Raw genomic sequence first — 16869 nt, 5'->3', positions numbered from 1 at the left:
TCTAATACTGAATGGTTAGGGTAGGCTTTCAAGGTATTCTATTGAGTGATCCGCAAAAAGGGCAATCGCAACCGACTATATATACAGTATGTATGCGATTTCAAAAGACACAATAAAATTGAGTAAACTTCGTAGATCTGAAATCTACGAAAATATACTTGATAGATTTGAGATCTACGAAGATATACTTGATAGAATGTAGCATATGTGATATACATGTCCACTGTTCATGTAAATTGGAAGTCATGTAACTGTGTGTATCGTGCGCTGACTCTAAAATGCACTCCTTGAATGTATGGGGACGGATGAGGGTATGGTTCAATAGAGACCCATGGCTTCCTTAGAAGGTGTAGATGTCACAGATACCATTGTTATTATATTTCAATAGTTGTTATTATTTACAGTGTAATTAGTATATACATTTACAATGAAGTTATACAAAAAAAAGAACTGAAACCATTACACAAATGAACGAGCTATTTACAACAAGCATCATAATTAGCACACTCATGTCTGATTTGACGAAAATCGTTATTTTACTTGTAAAAAAACATAATGCCATCGAAACTGTCTTTCAGAATCTTCTTGGATCCTGGAATCATGTTGCTGACATAATGTTCAATTCATGTGATATCACTCTGAGCGCACTATTCATTCAATGGGTTTCTTGTTTTCGCTTATTGGTCAACAGATGTCGGTGTTTTGCCTCGACCAACCAGTGCATTGTGTTGATGGGCTGACTTCCACAACCACCACGATAAACTTTAAAATCTGCCATTCTAATCTTGTCTTCCATCAATGTCAACATAGCGCTGCTCAGCCATGAAACTCGAAGCTTCCGAAAACGTGCACAAAAATCATCAAGCAAGCAGAGCGGGGTGGGGCGAAAAACAGACATTTTTTTAATTATTGAAGTCACTTTTGCGCGCTCAATGTGATATCATATGATATAACTTTATATTATGCTACCAAATGTTCTTGGCCAATAGCGTAACTCGATTCACATCATGTGATTTCAAGTCATCACATCGTATCGGATCCAAAAAAGCAATAACGGATCCAAAAAAATGTCGTAACGGATCCTAAAAGGTTTTAATCCAATCAAAATGAAGTTTACAAATGATCTTGGATGTATATTTCATTAAAAACAAATTGTTTCATTATTTGCCTTTGGATTGATTTCTTTGTCAAGACATTTGGTTGCATAATATAGCAAATAGTGGATGTTTAAGGTCGTCCAATATGGAATTTTGCTGGACTCATAAATGTCGACTCGCAAAGCCTCGTCCGCCATGACATTTCTTCGTCCATCAAAATTCCATATCGGACTCCCAAACATCCACTATTTGTTTATTATCACACCTCATTAGTATGTAAGCCAATCACGTCGCGTCATTCGCGTCACGTGGCCGTTGAATATTAAGTGAATATTGGATTCCTGGCCGTCGAATATGGAAAAATATTCAACGGTTAAAACCATTATTTCAGAAAAATAGTCTTGATGTTATTTAATGTGTATCATGATTTTGTGAGCTAGTACATTTTGCGAACATCTGATGGAGCGCGTACAACGAAAGACAACATGGAAATATCTAACTCATAAAATTTACCATTCTAAAATTTGTGTTAGAATTTGATGTTTTATTTGAGAGACAAAAAACCACCATGTCGAATTATGTTGTTTTGATGATATGCGGATGACATAAAATTGGTATTGTCAAAATGTGTGTAAATTCATTTGCCTTTGTATATACCGCGAGAAAACGCAACCCGGTGTAGAAGTTTAAAATGTCCTAGGATAAAATGTCCGGGAACAAAGGATTCAATTATGCGCTTCAATCTCTGAGCTATTGACTGTCAGGGTCTCTATAGAACCATATTGCAGAATACAATAGGGCCGGACACTTTTTCCAGGGGGGACACTTTTTACTTTTACACCGGCACTGACAAGTGCTTACCCCCATAGCAGAAGTCTCCAGCTAGCTTAGGACGACATGGCGTCTATCAAACCAACACAATAGCCGACAATACTATGCAGTGTAGATTTAGAAATCTTTTATAATGATCCCCGATCCTGCTTTTTCCAATGCTATAAATCTCCACCTTGTTAATTTCGATATCGAAAGTCACAATTTCAACAATATTTCAAATATATATCGTCTACATAAATGTCGTAACTTGTAGGCAGATTGGCTTGATGTCATTACGTTGCTTTACCAACTTTTAACTTCGCTTTTTCTTGTCACCATATATCGCAATCATTGTGGCTCCGTAAGGGAGAATCGTAGGGACATTTGAAGACGTCGCCTATCTGTGACACCTGCGATACGAGGCCAAGCACCCTGGAAGTAGACGAATATACGAGTTCCAATCAATGACATACGATCGACATGATACCATCAAGCTTTGAAAACATTATGCGACAACGCAAAAACACATCCCTGGAGTGAATACTTCAGCTACCAGACAACGCGGCGCGTCAGTATGAGCGGGGCCTACGGAAGCAATACCGCTGGAAGTTCAGTGTGCTCATTCAGGGCTACGACCTGAGCATTCCCGCTTGGTTTCCTGTTCATACACCCGGGTGGTGTATCGCATATTAGGCAGAGAGGCTTGACTTAGTCTGGCACCGACAGTGGGAATCGAACCAGTGACATCATGACTGCTATACAGAGACCCGCGGCTGCCAAATTGTGAACCTAGTGGCAACAGAACGGATCCGGAGTTGTCAACATCAGATTATTGCAACTCTAACCCTTAGTCCGATTAGTTGGCGATGACTGATGAACACAATAGCCTACCTTGCGACGCTGAAGTCTAAATTCTTTGAGCGGAGTTTGGTATAAGACCGTGAACACATTCCCTGAACGGCGTTGATGAAGAAGAGTTGTGATTGCGTGTAGTCTAGTCCAGGGAGCCGTTTCTCTGCTGGCGAATGTACGGCTACATTCTGAAGATATGCCTGCAAAATAAGAGGTACATGTATATGGGCCTACAATGTAAGTCATTCAAGTGTTAATCATTTTTAAAAAGCACAATAGATACAAAATTAGCAGGACTGAGTTCCGATATTGTTCCGATTAAAGTCATCAGTCTTTTCCCCAACCAAAAAAAAGTTTCTCCGGATATGCCAGGCCGATGTTAGGATTATGAGCTTTCCCCTAATTGTCTGGGAACGCTGAAAGACAGATTGACATGTTTTTCTCTGTTTCGGCCTTTTGCAAAGCCGTGGGGTTTCCGTGCAGCTTGCTGAATTCCTATATATAGTTTTTCGAATACATTCTTTTGGGGTTTTCTTTTCGAGAAATGTTGTTGTTTTCGAATCTGCGACAAAAAAAACGCATGCGAAAGTTTCGCTGTTTATGATGAATACGACTTTACCTGATACGCCCACTTCAGGCCTGAAATATCCGCTGTCATTTGCCCAGACATCTCTTCAACAGTTTTGTTTAAAACCTGAAAAGAGGGTTGGAGAAGGGATAGATGGGTTCGAGGTGATGGACGAATTCACCAAATCGGGAATGTACTCTTCCATTGATCTCTGGGACGCTGATTATTCTAAATCGAACTACATGTACATGTATTGCAGTTCTTTCACTATCGCACTGATAATTTGATCAAATTTTGAACAGAAAAACGGCTTTAATTCACGACTCGAACGGTCAAGTTGAAAATGACGTTGCCTGAGAAAGCACCATCTTAATCCTACCTTTAAACCTTTGTATTGAACACTTCTGTACGCTCTCTTCATACAGGACAGTCGGCTATGGAGGGGTTCCACCCTTGACCGCTTGGCGACTGTAAAAGTAAAATGTGAATTTTCATTTTCTTCTTCAGCGTACGCTCTGCACTGAGGATTTATATTTTCCAGGGGCTGTTCTTCTCCAAGGCAATACGGGCGTTAGTTGGGTGCCACCACGGTTAGGTGCCAATTGAGTTTTGGCGCAGTGACTTGGTCTTCAATTCGGTCATCGCAAGCTACTCATATTTCCAACTTGGTGGCGTATTTTGTTTCCCCTGGAAGGTAGACACCAGATACAAGGAACCCCGGTTTTAAGTCTCATTCGTAGGACTATCAGGAGCCTGGGACTTTAGTGCTAACCTTGAAAGCCACGCCGTTGTAAAAGTTCAAAATGTCCTAGGATAGAATGTCCGGGTAACAAAGAAGTCCATTGACCATATTATATAGAACCACATACCGTTATCCGTCAGATAGGACCAGACACCTCTTTCAGGGGGCATTTTTGCTACTACATAAACCAGTTTATTCAGAGATACTTGGTTCTCCTTAACCCTGGCCCTATTGCGCGGTACCCAACAACGGTTGTAACCACGATAGCATTACTTGGGGGCTACTAAATTTGAAAATGTATTCATTTTACGGTACTTGGACGTCCTAATGCAATAACACGTAGCTAAGAATTTCGATAGCATCGAAATGACAATGTAGTCAGGAATCGATAACCTAATCACAGATGTATTGATTTATGATAATCATGCACTAGCTTCGCTCTTCGACGATATATTTGTAACATGTTTGTCATTAAAGCAAAATTCGATTTCAAATTTCCTCAGGGCGCCACTTACTCATTCGCCTGAATTCGAAGTCATGCCCAAATTCGTGACCGACGACAAAGCCCACGCCACCATAGTTGAGATAGCTGAATAAGAAAATAACTTGAAGTTGTCAAAATTATCAGGTTAGAGTATTGGGCACACTGTGTCGATGTGTATAAGCCGGTTCAGGGGCGTCGGTTACACATCGGCCTATCACAGGTAAATTAGGCTGTCAGGGCCATATCTAACAGGAGGGGGAGGCAAAATGTGCAAGATAAAATGTTGTTCTGCCCCTTCGCATAGGATCGGCTATCCTTCCATATGAAAAAATAGTACGACCCTGGCTCAGGCGACCTTATCAAGTGGCTCAGATTTAAAAGTCGACACATTAATTTTCTCAGTTGTGTTATTGCAACAGAAAAGTACATGTATTGGAAAAAATGTGTGATTCAGTTCAGCAAGAATTAGAAGTATACTGAAAAATAATACGTGACTAGCGCCCCAATAGATTTCAATGGAGATGTTTATATTTACTAACGGATGATTTTTCATCAGACATTTCGATACCTGTGTAGAACTTCGATTTGAATTATGCAAGTGGGAGAGTAGGTTCTGTATAAAAAAATTTCTCACCCGGGGGAATCGTGGCTGTAGAATGGGTCCTGTAGCAGGGTGGCAAATATTGCTGAAATGAAAATAAAAGTATATGCTGCTGAAAAATGATACCTTTCTCCGTAATGGTAAATGGGGAACGTACAGTCCTTCCAGAAAGTAAATGTCCACAGGTTTTTTTAATATCACAGAGATAGAATAAATAATTGAATGCGGTTTTCAGCAGAGAATGGTGGATTTAGTTGGTCATGTATCTGTTGTATTTGGACCCAACTGATCCAATCCTGTCTCTTCATTATGTAACAGGCAATTTTTAAAATGTCCAAAAGGTAACTTTTTTATATTATTTTTCTTTCGTTCTTTTTCACAATGTATATGGGTGAACTATGATGCAACAAAGGTTTTTTTGCTTTCATTACTAGAAAATTCCTGCTAAATTATTTCATTTTGAAGATCAGTTTTAGCTCGCTACAGGTGATTGTTTTTTTGAGACAGCTGGTGACCTTTGAGAACATCCCTCATAGTCAGCAATGCAGTCAGTTACGGTCTTTATGGCCAACTCGGCTCATACATGAAGGATTGGGGTCTTTATCAAAAGTTATGGGAGTAATTAACTGAATCTACAAAGTTTGGCCTTATGGGAGTAATTAACTGAATCTACAAAGTTTGGCCTGGTGTCGGACGCAGGAAGCTCATGGAGTAGGTGAGAGTCAGTCTGAGATCAGATTCCGCGATGGCACACACTGATTGCTTAAGCCTTTTTTGAAGTAAATGCGATTAGATGCAAAGCTAATTGTTCGTATCATAAGAGACATAGATAACAAGGGGAGACAAAATATCATGTAAAATCAAGTCGACACGAACAAATGTTGATAATTTGAAAGTGATAATGTGAATTATTGGCTGATAGAGAGAGTTTAGAGAATATTTACTAATGACAGTACACCAGGATTGCAAGGCGGTAGCTGAGGTTACTTGTCCATGTGGAATGGAGTCTGAGAATGAAACAACGTCAAGAAGGTATGACATGACAAAGGAGGAAGAGAAAAGCCAACCGACCACCAAGCTGAAGGAGTTTGAAGCGCCCAGGTACAGTTGCACGGAACCCCCTCCCCCTCCCCACTCATCTCATTCCAACCCGATGTTCATATTTCCCCCATCCAACAAACATTCTCTATAAATGCTATTCCTGAAGTATTCACTTAGTTAACCGCTAGACTAGTACATATTTTGCATTTCTCCCGTCTATTAAATGGTCTACCCCTGACCATTGCCACTTATGTGAACGAGGGACCAAGTAGACATGATTTCACAGAGAAATGTTGGTGGTACACTCTTTAAAATAAAGGTTTTGAGATATCGAAAAAGCTTGAAATGTGTTTCAGCCAACACAAATTCGATATGCACCATGTAGAAGTTTTTCAGCAAAGAACATTATAATACGTGTAATCTTATCAAGGTTTTGACCTGCGTTGTATTTTGCCCTTCTCTAAATTTCAAACGGTCCCTCTCGTCCACATAACGTTCCCTCCATTCTTGTTTGAACCCACCTTTGTGCAACCGGACCCAGGTTTGAAATGGGGATATTTCGTCCATCCTCACGTCGCCCTTACCTATGGCCCCAGTACCAAGGAGGCTCTCAGCGCTGGCGAATATGGCCTCCACGTTCCTGAAAATATGATTTCAAGTATCGATTAAAAAAAGAGCGCTAATGCTCAGCTCTAGACTAAATGTGTACTTAACGTGATTGTATTTTTTCTTTCCTTTTTTTTTGTTCACAGCGCCATGCCATGGAGTATAATAAGATTCCCATAAGTGGCGACTGTGACAGACAGCGTCCGTCACATTGATGAACCTTTCTAATCAACAAGTTTTACTTTCGTTAGGATGTGAAATTGATTTTAATCAACATAAATCAGCAGGTCAGATCAACGAAACATCACATCCCAAGCATAATCATGGGGTTTTGCATAGTTTTTCTGATCCAGTTAGGTTTAATGATAGATCGATGTCTAACAGAAAGAACCTTCGGCAGTATTTTTGGAACATTTTTTTTCAATTAATGGTTACTGCAGGGATAAATATGTGGTAGGTGGTGGTTGTGGTTGTGGGGAGGGGGGGGGGGGGGGCGATCGGTGTGCCGTTGATGACCAATGAATTGAAATACCGCTGGCAATTCTGCCCTGTTCGTAGCCAAGTTTTTACATGCCTAACAAGAGTGCTGATTATTTTGGCAACGAAGGCAAATTGTGCATTCTTTCAACATGGTTATACACAGTTCCCATTTAAACAAAAAATTATTTCATCCGTGCGCATGTCATTCATGCATAGCAAATTGCGCTTGCGTACGACTTTAATTTTTATTTCGAATGGGAACCGTGTAAAATACGTCGATATAGGAAAACTTGTTGCTAAATCGTTAGTACATATAAAACTGGCTGCTGCATCATTAGTGTATTGATAATGCATGAGGTCACGCACGTTACTGCGCATGTTCCTACTTGTCAATTGTCCAATCATCGTACCACGTGTATATAAAGTAATCGAGACCTGAATGGCGAGAAAGTCTCTCCACAGACATCCGGCCGGAGAAGGCGTTCACATTCACGATGTTTTCAAGGTAGGTCCGGTTACGAAAAACCGTAAGCTGAAACAAGAAACAACATAAGATCAGTGGTCTAAAGAGAATCCGAGGCCTGGTTGCGCAAAGCAAATTTTGTCACAAGCGCTGGCGTTAACTTAATTTGGCGTTATCATCCTTCGGTTAAGCCCTTACACGTAACATTAATTTAGTTAACGCCAGCGTTAGTGACAACACTTGTTTTGAACAACCTGGCCCTGGTCCCCAAAGTGTTACTATCGTGCCCATCTGGATATGCAGCAATACGGATAGAATATCACTGATATGGATTGTGCACAATGGATGTTGTGTTTTGACAAAACCCTGCAGATTACTATTTCCGAGCAACACAGCAAATACCTTTTTTGCTTGCTTGTTTCTAATTATAATCAGCAGCAGACTGCCAGAAAACTAGTGAATGGAACTAAAGGGACTCGAGCTCTCGCACGCGTTTATGATGCATTTTGTTTTGGTCTGGCAACAGATAAACCGTGCTAAAATATTACATCTTGATAGCATTTGATTGTGAAACTTGAAGATCCTTCGTTTCGCGAAGACAAAAAATAGTCCTTTTTTTATTACCTTGTCGTAGAATTCATCCAATTTCCTCTCAACTAATATCCAAGGCGGTCCTGCCATTAGAACAAGCTTATTTTCAACCTGTAACAATAAATATGACAACATTACCGCTTAATCACAGCGCAGACGAGCGATTCATATCGCTACGACATGCGATTATAAACGCTGGTATGCGGAACAAAGACGATCTGATCATCGATCATCGCTGATCATCGCTGGGCCTGATTTTCATTTAGTCGCCGGTACATGCGATGACCTACACAAACGAGCGAGTCTTGATCTATGCGATCACGGTCGCAGGTCGCAGTGACAAAAATAGCTCTTTTGCCAAGCGCTGCCACCTGCGACTCGTGAGAGCTTTTACTGTTTCGAAATTTCTTTTCCTTTGTCGAAGGAAAAAGATAATTATTTTTTGAAAAATCGGTTATTCGCGGAAAATCACAGAAATAAATCGTTCTCTGCGAAACTCAGCGGTTGATGTTACTTACCATGCGAGTTGCGTCGTTCCTCATATCTTCTGGTAACCAATCCAACGTGCCCGTGCGCTCCAAAACTGCTCGTCGAACATTCTTCACAATCACGTGTAACTGAAAAATGTCAATTAAAGCAACATACTTTTATCGTCACAATGCTTCTAACTACATGTATATATAGTATTACGGCTTGATATGTTTTGCATCTAAATAAAGAGCAAATATTGCCGAGGCCTGTATAGTGAAGGCCATGATGGCAAATTGCACTATTCATGAAATTATTGCGATATATGCGCTGTACACAAAATTGAATAATGGTTAATAAGGAGTGACGACTCGGATACCAAACCTAAAGAAGTCCACTAAGGCCATATTGAAATGTTCACCTCATGGGTTTTCGTGTGGTTCTCTGAAACCTTAAACACCGCGCTTCAGCCAGATAAGCCATCTTTATTAAGAATAAATTGTGCAGCTGAAGTCCGTAGGTCGCTGATTTAAATTTCTATAACATTTACTTAATTATTCAAGAATTTCAAATTTACTATTGTTTTACTTGGAAAACTTCGAAAGTCAAAATGTAAGGCTTCATTTTGACGTTTACCTTTTTATCATTGGTTGTAGGATATTTGTTGATTCTGTCTAATTCCGCTAGGAGCGCTAGCGAGAAAATTTTGTTGTGACGTAACTCTAGGCAGGCGTCCCACGTTCTCTCCTCCTTGTTCCATTCTGAAGTAAAATAATGCATCTGATTGCAGCATGTAATGATTATAAACGGATCGGTTAAAAGCTCGAAGTGTAGTTCTCAATGAAAAATCATATCTTGATATCGTTTCTTCAATAAATATTACAGAATATCGGAAGAAATTCTACCTCCAAGAAGCGTTTCAGTTTCACGATTAACGAGATAATTTTATAGTTAACAGAAGGAAGAACAAAGTGTATATGGGCACCTCAGAATCTACCTTTCTGCAGCAAAGCTTTGGAATACAATAAAAAAAGACCGTACCGGCAAAGACATGGGCAGATCATCGTGCGATTTTTGCGATTCCTAGAAGGGTTCAATCTCTCCTAATATGTCTTTTACTTACCTCCGCCGCTATAGTCCATGAAAATGTCTTGCAAAGGTTTTGGCATGGCAGACATATACTTCACCAAAAATCGGATAGCCATGTAGTCACGTAATGACCTGAAACCAGAAAAAAAGGGATGAGAGTAAACTATATATAGTGAGAGCAGTCTATTTTTAACTTTTATTAGTAAAAATATGGTGCTAGTCTCACGTAATAATCATGTAACCAATAGAAACCAGGCCCTATTTTTGTAGGATTTGAGAGGTATGATGCCACAGGAATCAGCCATGTGCGGCCGCACGCCCCTCAAACTGAACGAATGCAAAATTTTGTCTGCACGTAGTGTCGATCGTCATGTTCTTTATCATCATTATCATCATTACCGGCGTTGTAACCCTATTGGATTTTTGCCGGAGGTAGGGAGTCCACTATAGGCTACTGTCCACCTATGTGGGATCTTTTACTTGCCCTGGCATAGACACTCAGGTACAAGGGACCACGGCTTTTAGTCTCAATGTATGGATGTTGGTGGTTGTGATTGTCTTATGACAGTTTAGGCCTGTCACAAGGATAACATGAACACTGCGGCAAATTCGCAAAATCTAAGTGCAGGAGAAAGCAGCAAGTGATTGTATTGCGAGGTTTAAATTAGGGTCAAGTATAGGTTTGCAAAGAGGCAGGTCGTAGTAACCAGAAGATGACGTCATCTTGCTCGATATTTGCATGAAGCCACAGCTTACAGCATCCATTCCCAACAAGTGTTAACGTTTTCGCCCGGACTGCACATGCAAATGTAGCGGCCGCGTCTCTTAACCTAAGACATTCAATTGCCATAATAATTTGATTGGATATCGTATATTACAGGTCAGAGTAGTAATTAAAGTACAAAGGACGTATTGTGTTTTGTGCGATGAAAATTAAGTCAATGTTGTTCCCAAATGTCGACGAAATTTCATAGTACCCACTGCGTGTGACAAAATTACTTGAAAACTAACTGGTGGAATTGTAATACTAAATAATTACCTCGATTATGGCAATTTTTAGAACAAAGTGAACTTTAACGATTTTGATTGTTGCATGTACTATGAGGCAGTAACAAAGTGCAAATCTGGTCACTAGAAAACTGCAGGTTTTTTACTCTGCTTTGATTAATAAGTGGGGGTGGATAGTTTTCTTGATCAGTGCCTGATGAGGAAGGTTCCATTCTGGGCCATAAACTCTCTTAAAATAAAGGCTGTTTGAGCTCATGAATAAATATTTTGTGTCACTTGATTTCGATGTGTGATGCTATGATATGATGTCTCCTGATTGAAGCGTCGGGATGACTTAAGCTATAACCTACCGCTTGTTCATCCCGGCGATACCATCCAGATTCCTCAGCCTATCCGAGTCAGCATCGTTATATCTGATAATCGCATCCTCATCTAATTTGAAAATATCTTTGAACAGTCTGGTCCAAGGTATCTGAAATTCAAGGAACATTTAAAACACTTTTGTGTCGAAATGATTTTTCAATTGTGATCGTCGTCTGACAGTATGTCGATGGATAGAAATAAATTAGGGAGTGACTATTTGGCAAGCCCGGCTCACCAAACAGCGCCTTTTTTCTGCCCTAGATGGAGAGCCGAACTCATGCATATTCAACCATCCAGGAGCTCATTATCATTCGTGGCAACACGGTCAGCAACACTGGAGTTACAGTGAAACGCCTTTAGAAATGCACACTAATGCATTTAACATGCTTATCAGTTAAATCACGTTTATGACTTTTTTTGTAAATCCACACCGTCATGTACATGTACATGCTTCTTCATGGATTATTGACCAAAACCCGAGTTTAGTAACAGAAATTGAATCGAGAGCGGGAAGTCGGCCATTGTTAAATATGCGCATATAAATTCGAATATGACGTCACTGCTCTCTGATTGGCCAACATGTTGTAACCTCTCCGGCTCGCCAAAGAGGGTGGTATTTTTGCCATGTTTGGTAAGCCCGGCTTGCCGAACAGGGTGGCTTTTTAGTGCTGTTTGGCAAGCGGCTCTCCAAACTGGACAAAAAAAGATGCCTGTTTGGCGAGCGGCTTGCCAAATAGACCCGGCCAATAAATTATTGAATCTGGAAAGAATCTATTTTTTAGCAATATGTTACCATTATTCCAAAACGAGTTTTTACGCGTTTACTGAACAATCGTTTGTACATCTGTATCATCAAAACAAAATATATCTCCCAACATTCTGGGTTAACAACTGCTTCAGTATGCTAAGCGAAGAAGTTAACCACCATCTGAAGTGTTACAACAAAACTAATTACCACTTTTGTTACGTTTTAATTGCTGATATACATGTTATCATATACTGGTACCTACTTATGCTGTTTCGACCAGTACTGGCACTCAACTATTGGGTATGTCTGCTGTAGCAAAGGCAAAACATGATACGCTACAATGTAAAATAGTTATTTTGTTTGTTTTCAGTCCAGGTAATTTATGACACATAAGTAACCGTTGCTGTTCTTCAGAAATGTAGCAAACAATAAACAAATAAACACTGTGGTGTCGTTTCGCAACACACACACACACAAATGTTTTCGTTAAAATATACCAGAATAATGCCTTCAACTTACAGAACGTGGAAAGCGCAATGCAAATTCTTTCACCGTAATCGTGGTCAGGATGGGGTCCCTCCATTCATCAGTCGACTGCAAAACGTAATCAAAGGTTGTGCACTTTGATAACAACAAAATTGATTAAAGCATATTACGTTGTACATGTGATCTAAATTGCATGGTGTCATTAAATAGTAGTTGTAGTCGTAATATTATCAAGGTTCTTCTTAATGTTAAATCATCGAGAAGGGATGACATGCAGATTCTCCCTTGAATATGCTTGTTCTCATCCTGTTTCGACGTTTTTCCAATTTTGTTTCAAGTCAATTAAATAACTTAGACAGATTTGGGAACAAAAACAACTCTTGGTCGAGCGGTTCCTTGGACGAAAATAGCAAAATCTCACTGATGCCCTTAACGACTCCACTTGTTACTCACCTATATAATACGACCCTACAGTGTATCACCACAGAGTACCACAACTAGAATATGAAAATGTCTGAACTAAACTACAACCTTGCAAACTTTATCATAGACTTCCGTCACCCCATTGACGAACGTTGACGGATCATCTCGTGGGTTGAACGCCTCGGCCAACTTGCGGGAAAACTGCCTCGATCTGTCAGTTGTTGGTTGACATTCGAATGGGTCCAACCCCTCAATCTGCGTGACAAATGTATGGCGATAAACATGATAAAAGTTTAGTAATAGTCTTTGGGAGCCGTGTACTTCAAAGGTCGAGTGATTGATACCAAATGTAGGCACCAGGAAAAACACTGTGCACCAGTTACCTAAAGTATATATAATTGTGTATCTGAAACTGTGCACCTGGTATCAAGATGTGCGCACTGGAATTCAAACTTGCGCGCTAGATCCAACTACTTGAATCCGATAAGGCTGCACGCCATTTCGGTACAAAGGGTGCTCATAAGGTTGTTGAATCAAGGGAAAACGATGGTTGGGTCAGAGACGAAGCTTTGAGCTGAATTGTTTGAAATAAATGTGTCATAAAATCCGGATGTTTTTCCATACATGGAAATTGTCATATTTTGTGCTGTTATCCTCCAACAGTGTATGTCCTCTTATCTCATTAAACGATGAAACCTGCCGAGAAATCATCGACATACCGTCAAATACGCTCTGGTGGTTCCATTGCTGTTTTCAGCTTCGACGTACATTCTGAAGAAAGGGGATATTTGTAGATCTCGGTAGGCGACAAGCATCGAATTGTAGAAGTCCCAACCACCCGGTGACCAGTCTCCTAAATCTGAAGCGGATAAGATGCGATCCATTACAAACTGACAATCCGTTTGCGGAAAAAAAACCCGTAGCTAGCTTTTAGAGTTTCATTGACAAACCTCCATTCCGTGGAAAAAAGCACATTTTGGATTTTAAGGACAATATCTGTATGACGAGTTTCGGCATGAAAACATATAGATGTAGAGTGCCGCAGTTAGAGGACCGCCTGAAATGCTTGATTTTACATGGAATCGTCCAGACGTACGCCCAATCGAAGTTCAAACCACGTCAATTTCATTTAATGGCAATTGCAGCATGATAAAAAATTTTTCGTGACGTCTTTTTGGGAAATTTTTGTTCCAATTTCAAAGCCATCAACGTTTTAAGATCAGCGGTATAACTTGGCAGAGCGGTCGCGAGCATGCGCAGTGACAATTTTTCGGCCATTGTCTCGACGGCCAGATGTATTTTAAATGTCAACTGTTGTTCCGGTGATGTTCCAGTATTGCTATCGAAAGTCACATGGCGATGTTGTCGGTGCCACTACCATGGTACTCTCTGTTAAACAGTCAATCTTAACTACATGTATAAAAACCTTTTATCACACAATGAAAACGTAACTTTTGTCTAATATTTGTTCTTGTTTGTTCGTATCTTTTTACCGATAAGTTAAGGGTTCTAATGGGAACACTATGACTTAGGCATACATCCTTAAAATCCTTGAAAAGTGGCACACTACATATTCTCGCCTAAAAAAATTTTCATATCGATTACGGAATGTTGAGTATTTCGGCTTGAAGTGTTATTATTCGTTCCCGAGTCGAGTTTTTCAACATTATAATGCAGATTCACAGACGTCCTTAACCTAGATGCAGACATATAAAAAAGTGACTGCTCAGACAATATTTTCTTGGAGTAAGGTTACGCTTAAAGTAACTATTTTATGGAACCCAGTGTGCTTCTTTTGTCCGACACGATACGCAAGTCAATATGGATTTCCTTCAATTAGGGTGAACTTTCAGCGCTGCTGCTTCCTGGTTTCCACGTAGAGATATACACGTTGACTCAGTTTTAAATGGGTTTGGTACATACACTCTTAAGATATAAATGTGAGCTTCTGAAATGGTAAAAATGAAAACCCTCAAACGAGTTTTGAGATTGTGAAAAACGTCTAAAAGGGTTTCACACTTAGCTGATCGAAGAACATGTACGGGGTGCTGGCCGAAAAAAACACATAAAGGTTTTCAAAAGCAGAAAAACCTTTTTTTCTAAGAGTGTGCGACATGAATATTTTTGGAATATTTCCGTCCATGATGGTAGTTTTTCGATAGTTTTGTTTCTAGTGTGTCAAAAGTAGTATTCGCGAATCGGAAATCTGATTTTTAGAAAATATGTATTTCCATGCTGTCTTCCCGTGGCTAAGCAATCAATGCTTGAAACCAGGTTATTTTCTTTTGTTTGTAGGTAACCTTGTATTTCTGACAGTTGTCCTAGTTGTCCTAGTACCCCCCCCCCCCCCCCCCCCCCAAAGGTAAGCTAGAAACGCTCGTTTATAATCAATCAAAACAATCACGGAATCGATCAGACGAAAAATGTTATCAGTCAGTTTTTCTTCTTCAGCAACTCCGGAGTTATTTCCAGGTAGAAGTGTGCTTCTATTGCGTTAGGCAGTTTTCGCAAATCCCCGAAACGTCAACGTGAACGCCAATCTCATTGTTCAATCTCCTGATAACGATGTCGAACGATGGATGGTCGTTCACGTTGACGTTTCGTGGGCTCCGCGAAGACTCCCTGTTATATATCGCTATTATATAGCGCTCTAGGTTTTTGCTCCTTTAAAAAAAACGCCAATGCATACGTTTTTCATGCGATTCTCCATTCCCCAAAGCAGACATGATTTCTAGACAAGTTTATTCATAGTACATGTAGTATGACCGCCTCATCACACCACTATTACTGCGTTGGAGTATATAATAGCAACAATCGGATGAAGTATCTGGTCATCATTGGTACCTCTTATTTATCGTCAAATACGTTCAAACTGAACACTTATAAGCAAAGCTACTTACAAAAGTGTATTGCTTATTATAGCAACGAATGGTAGAGTAAGTGTACAGTGTTGTATTTCTTGAAGCATTTTTACGCATCTTTAATAAGTGAACCTACCTATTCGATTTATTGGCTTCCTCCAGCCTCCCAGCTTGCTAAGTAACCGCCGCGTTGCCGCCATCCGCTCAGTATCCGATAAATCATCTTTAAGACAGGAATGATAAAAATCCTTGAGCTTTCTCTCAGCCGATGTTGTGATGTCCCTTCTGATTGGTAACTCCAACAGCTGCCTGGCCTTCTCTTTTCTCCAGTATCCTATTGAGGCGATTATGTCTGGAAGTTCAATGGGAATGTCTGCGTCCTGTCTGTAACCGCCGCACGAAAAGTCATAGAAATTTTCGCACGGCTTCACGGACTCGTTCATGTTTCTCTTTAGCCTTGAGGCAATCCTGAGGCAGTGGGATGTAAGGCAGATTGGATTTTTGTCGGCCTTGGGCATGAGTCTTTCCCCCAAGAGGATACTCAGCACCAGGACTACTATCCCTAGTGTTACTACCACCACAAAGAGAAGGAGAAAAGCCACTTTTAGGCCGATCCGAGGACCTTTACTCATCTTGAATTTCGATAAGGCTCAGACCTTTTCCACACTGTTCATGTTTTAAGCCTGTGCTGGCATAACAGAAAGACTAATGAAGCAAAAAACAGAAACTCACTTTGAAAATATCCATCCAAATGATCTGCCTCATTCGGTCTCAAATGTGAGTGTATCCGTGGTTTCAAGCGCGCTACCGGTCGACAGCTGAGCTCCGCGGCAGTAAACCACAAAATGAGAGCAAGGCTCATTTCCGAATCCTTTCCATTGTGATCTATCACTTGTGGTATAATGTTGTTCATAGACCTAGCCGATGTAAAACGCTCTTAACAACAGCTTCAGAAAGGTAACGAGACGTAAACTAGATGTACTTGATGAAGGAGCATGACATGTGTTCCAGTATAACAAGAAAACTCTTGATACAATGATGCAGTGCTCATTGCACAAGGAATTCAGACCAAGTTCAGGTAAGAT

The 16869-nt window shown here is 40.2% G+C and overlaps 1 protein-coding gene across 4 annotated transcripts; it reads right to left on the bottom strand.

Annotated features, from left to right (window-relative positions):
* Window positions 1-348: 348 nt before the first annotated feature.
* Window positions 349-16705, bottom strand: LOC135491509 (endothelin-converting enzyme 1-like). Of its 4 annotated transcripts, none has more exons than XM_064777431.1 (17): window positions 15921-16705; window positions 13643-13782; window positions 13032-13178; window positions 12534-12608; window positions 11254-11375; window positions 9930-10027; window positions 9443-9567; window positions 8857-8955; window positions 8372-8449; window positions 7671-7816; window positions 6720-6838; window positions 5191-5242; window positions 4588-4661; window positions 3710-3798; window positions 3382-3456; window positions 2802-2962; window positions 349-2342 (listed from the first exon to the last, which is right to left on the bottom strand). In XM_064777431.1, exons 1-17 carry the CDS (start codon window positions 16414-16416, stop codon window positions 2243-2245), a joined length of 2196 nt encoding a protein of 731 aa, XP_064633501.1. In that variant the 5' UTR covers window positions 16417-16705; the 3' UTR covers window positions 349-2242. The 4 variants fall into 4 exon arrangements, with proteins under 4 accessions (XP_064633501.1, XP_064633503.1, XP_064633502.1 ...); XM_064777433.1 differs by having other exon boundaries at window positions 6783-6838; window positions 15921-16704; XM_064777432.1 differs by having other exon boundaries at window positions 7695-7816; window positions 15921-16704.
* Between the last annotated feature and the right edge of the window lie 164 nt (window positions 16706-16869).

This window comes from Lineus longissimus, chromosome 7 (genome assembly GCF_910592395.1).
Source record: "Lineus longissimus chromosome 7, tnLinLong1.2, whole genome shotgun sequence".
In the NCBI taxonomy this organism is placed as follows: Eukaryota; Metazoa; Nemertea; class Pilidiophora; order Heteronemertea; family Lineidae; genus Lineus; species Lineus longissimus.
Note: the sequence above shows the minus strand (reverse complement) of the source record. Positions and strands in the feature narration are given on the sequence as shown.

What these genes read in the sequence shown, in the direction of transcription:
- LOC135491509 (XM_064777431.1), bottom strand. Translation starts at nt 16,416, where the DNA reads ATGAGTAAAGGTCCTCGGATCGGCCTAAAAGTGGCTTTTCTCCTTCTC. An exon ending in TCTATGATAAAGTTTGCAAG is followed by an intron (nt 12,609 to 13,031) that starts GTTGTAGTTTAG and finishes TACGTTTTGCAG; the next exon opens with TCGACTGATGAATGGAGGGA. An exon ending in TTAGACTTCAGCGTCGCAAG is followed by an intron (nt 2,343 to 2,801) that starts GTAGGCTATTGT and finishes GTCTACTTCCAG; the next exon opens with GGTGCTTGGCCTCGTATCGC.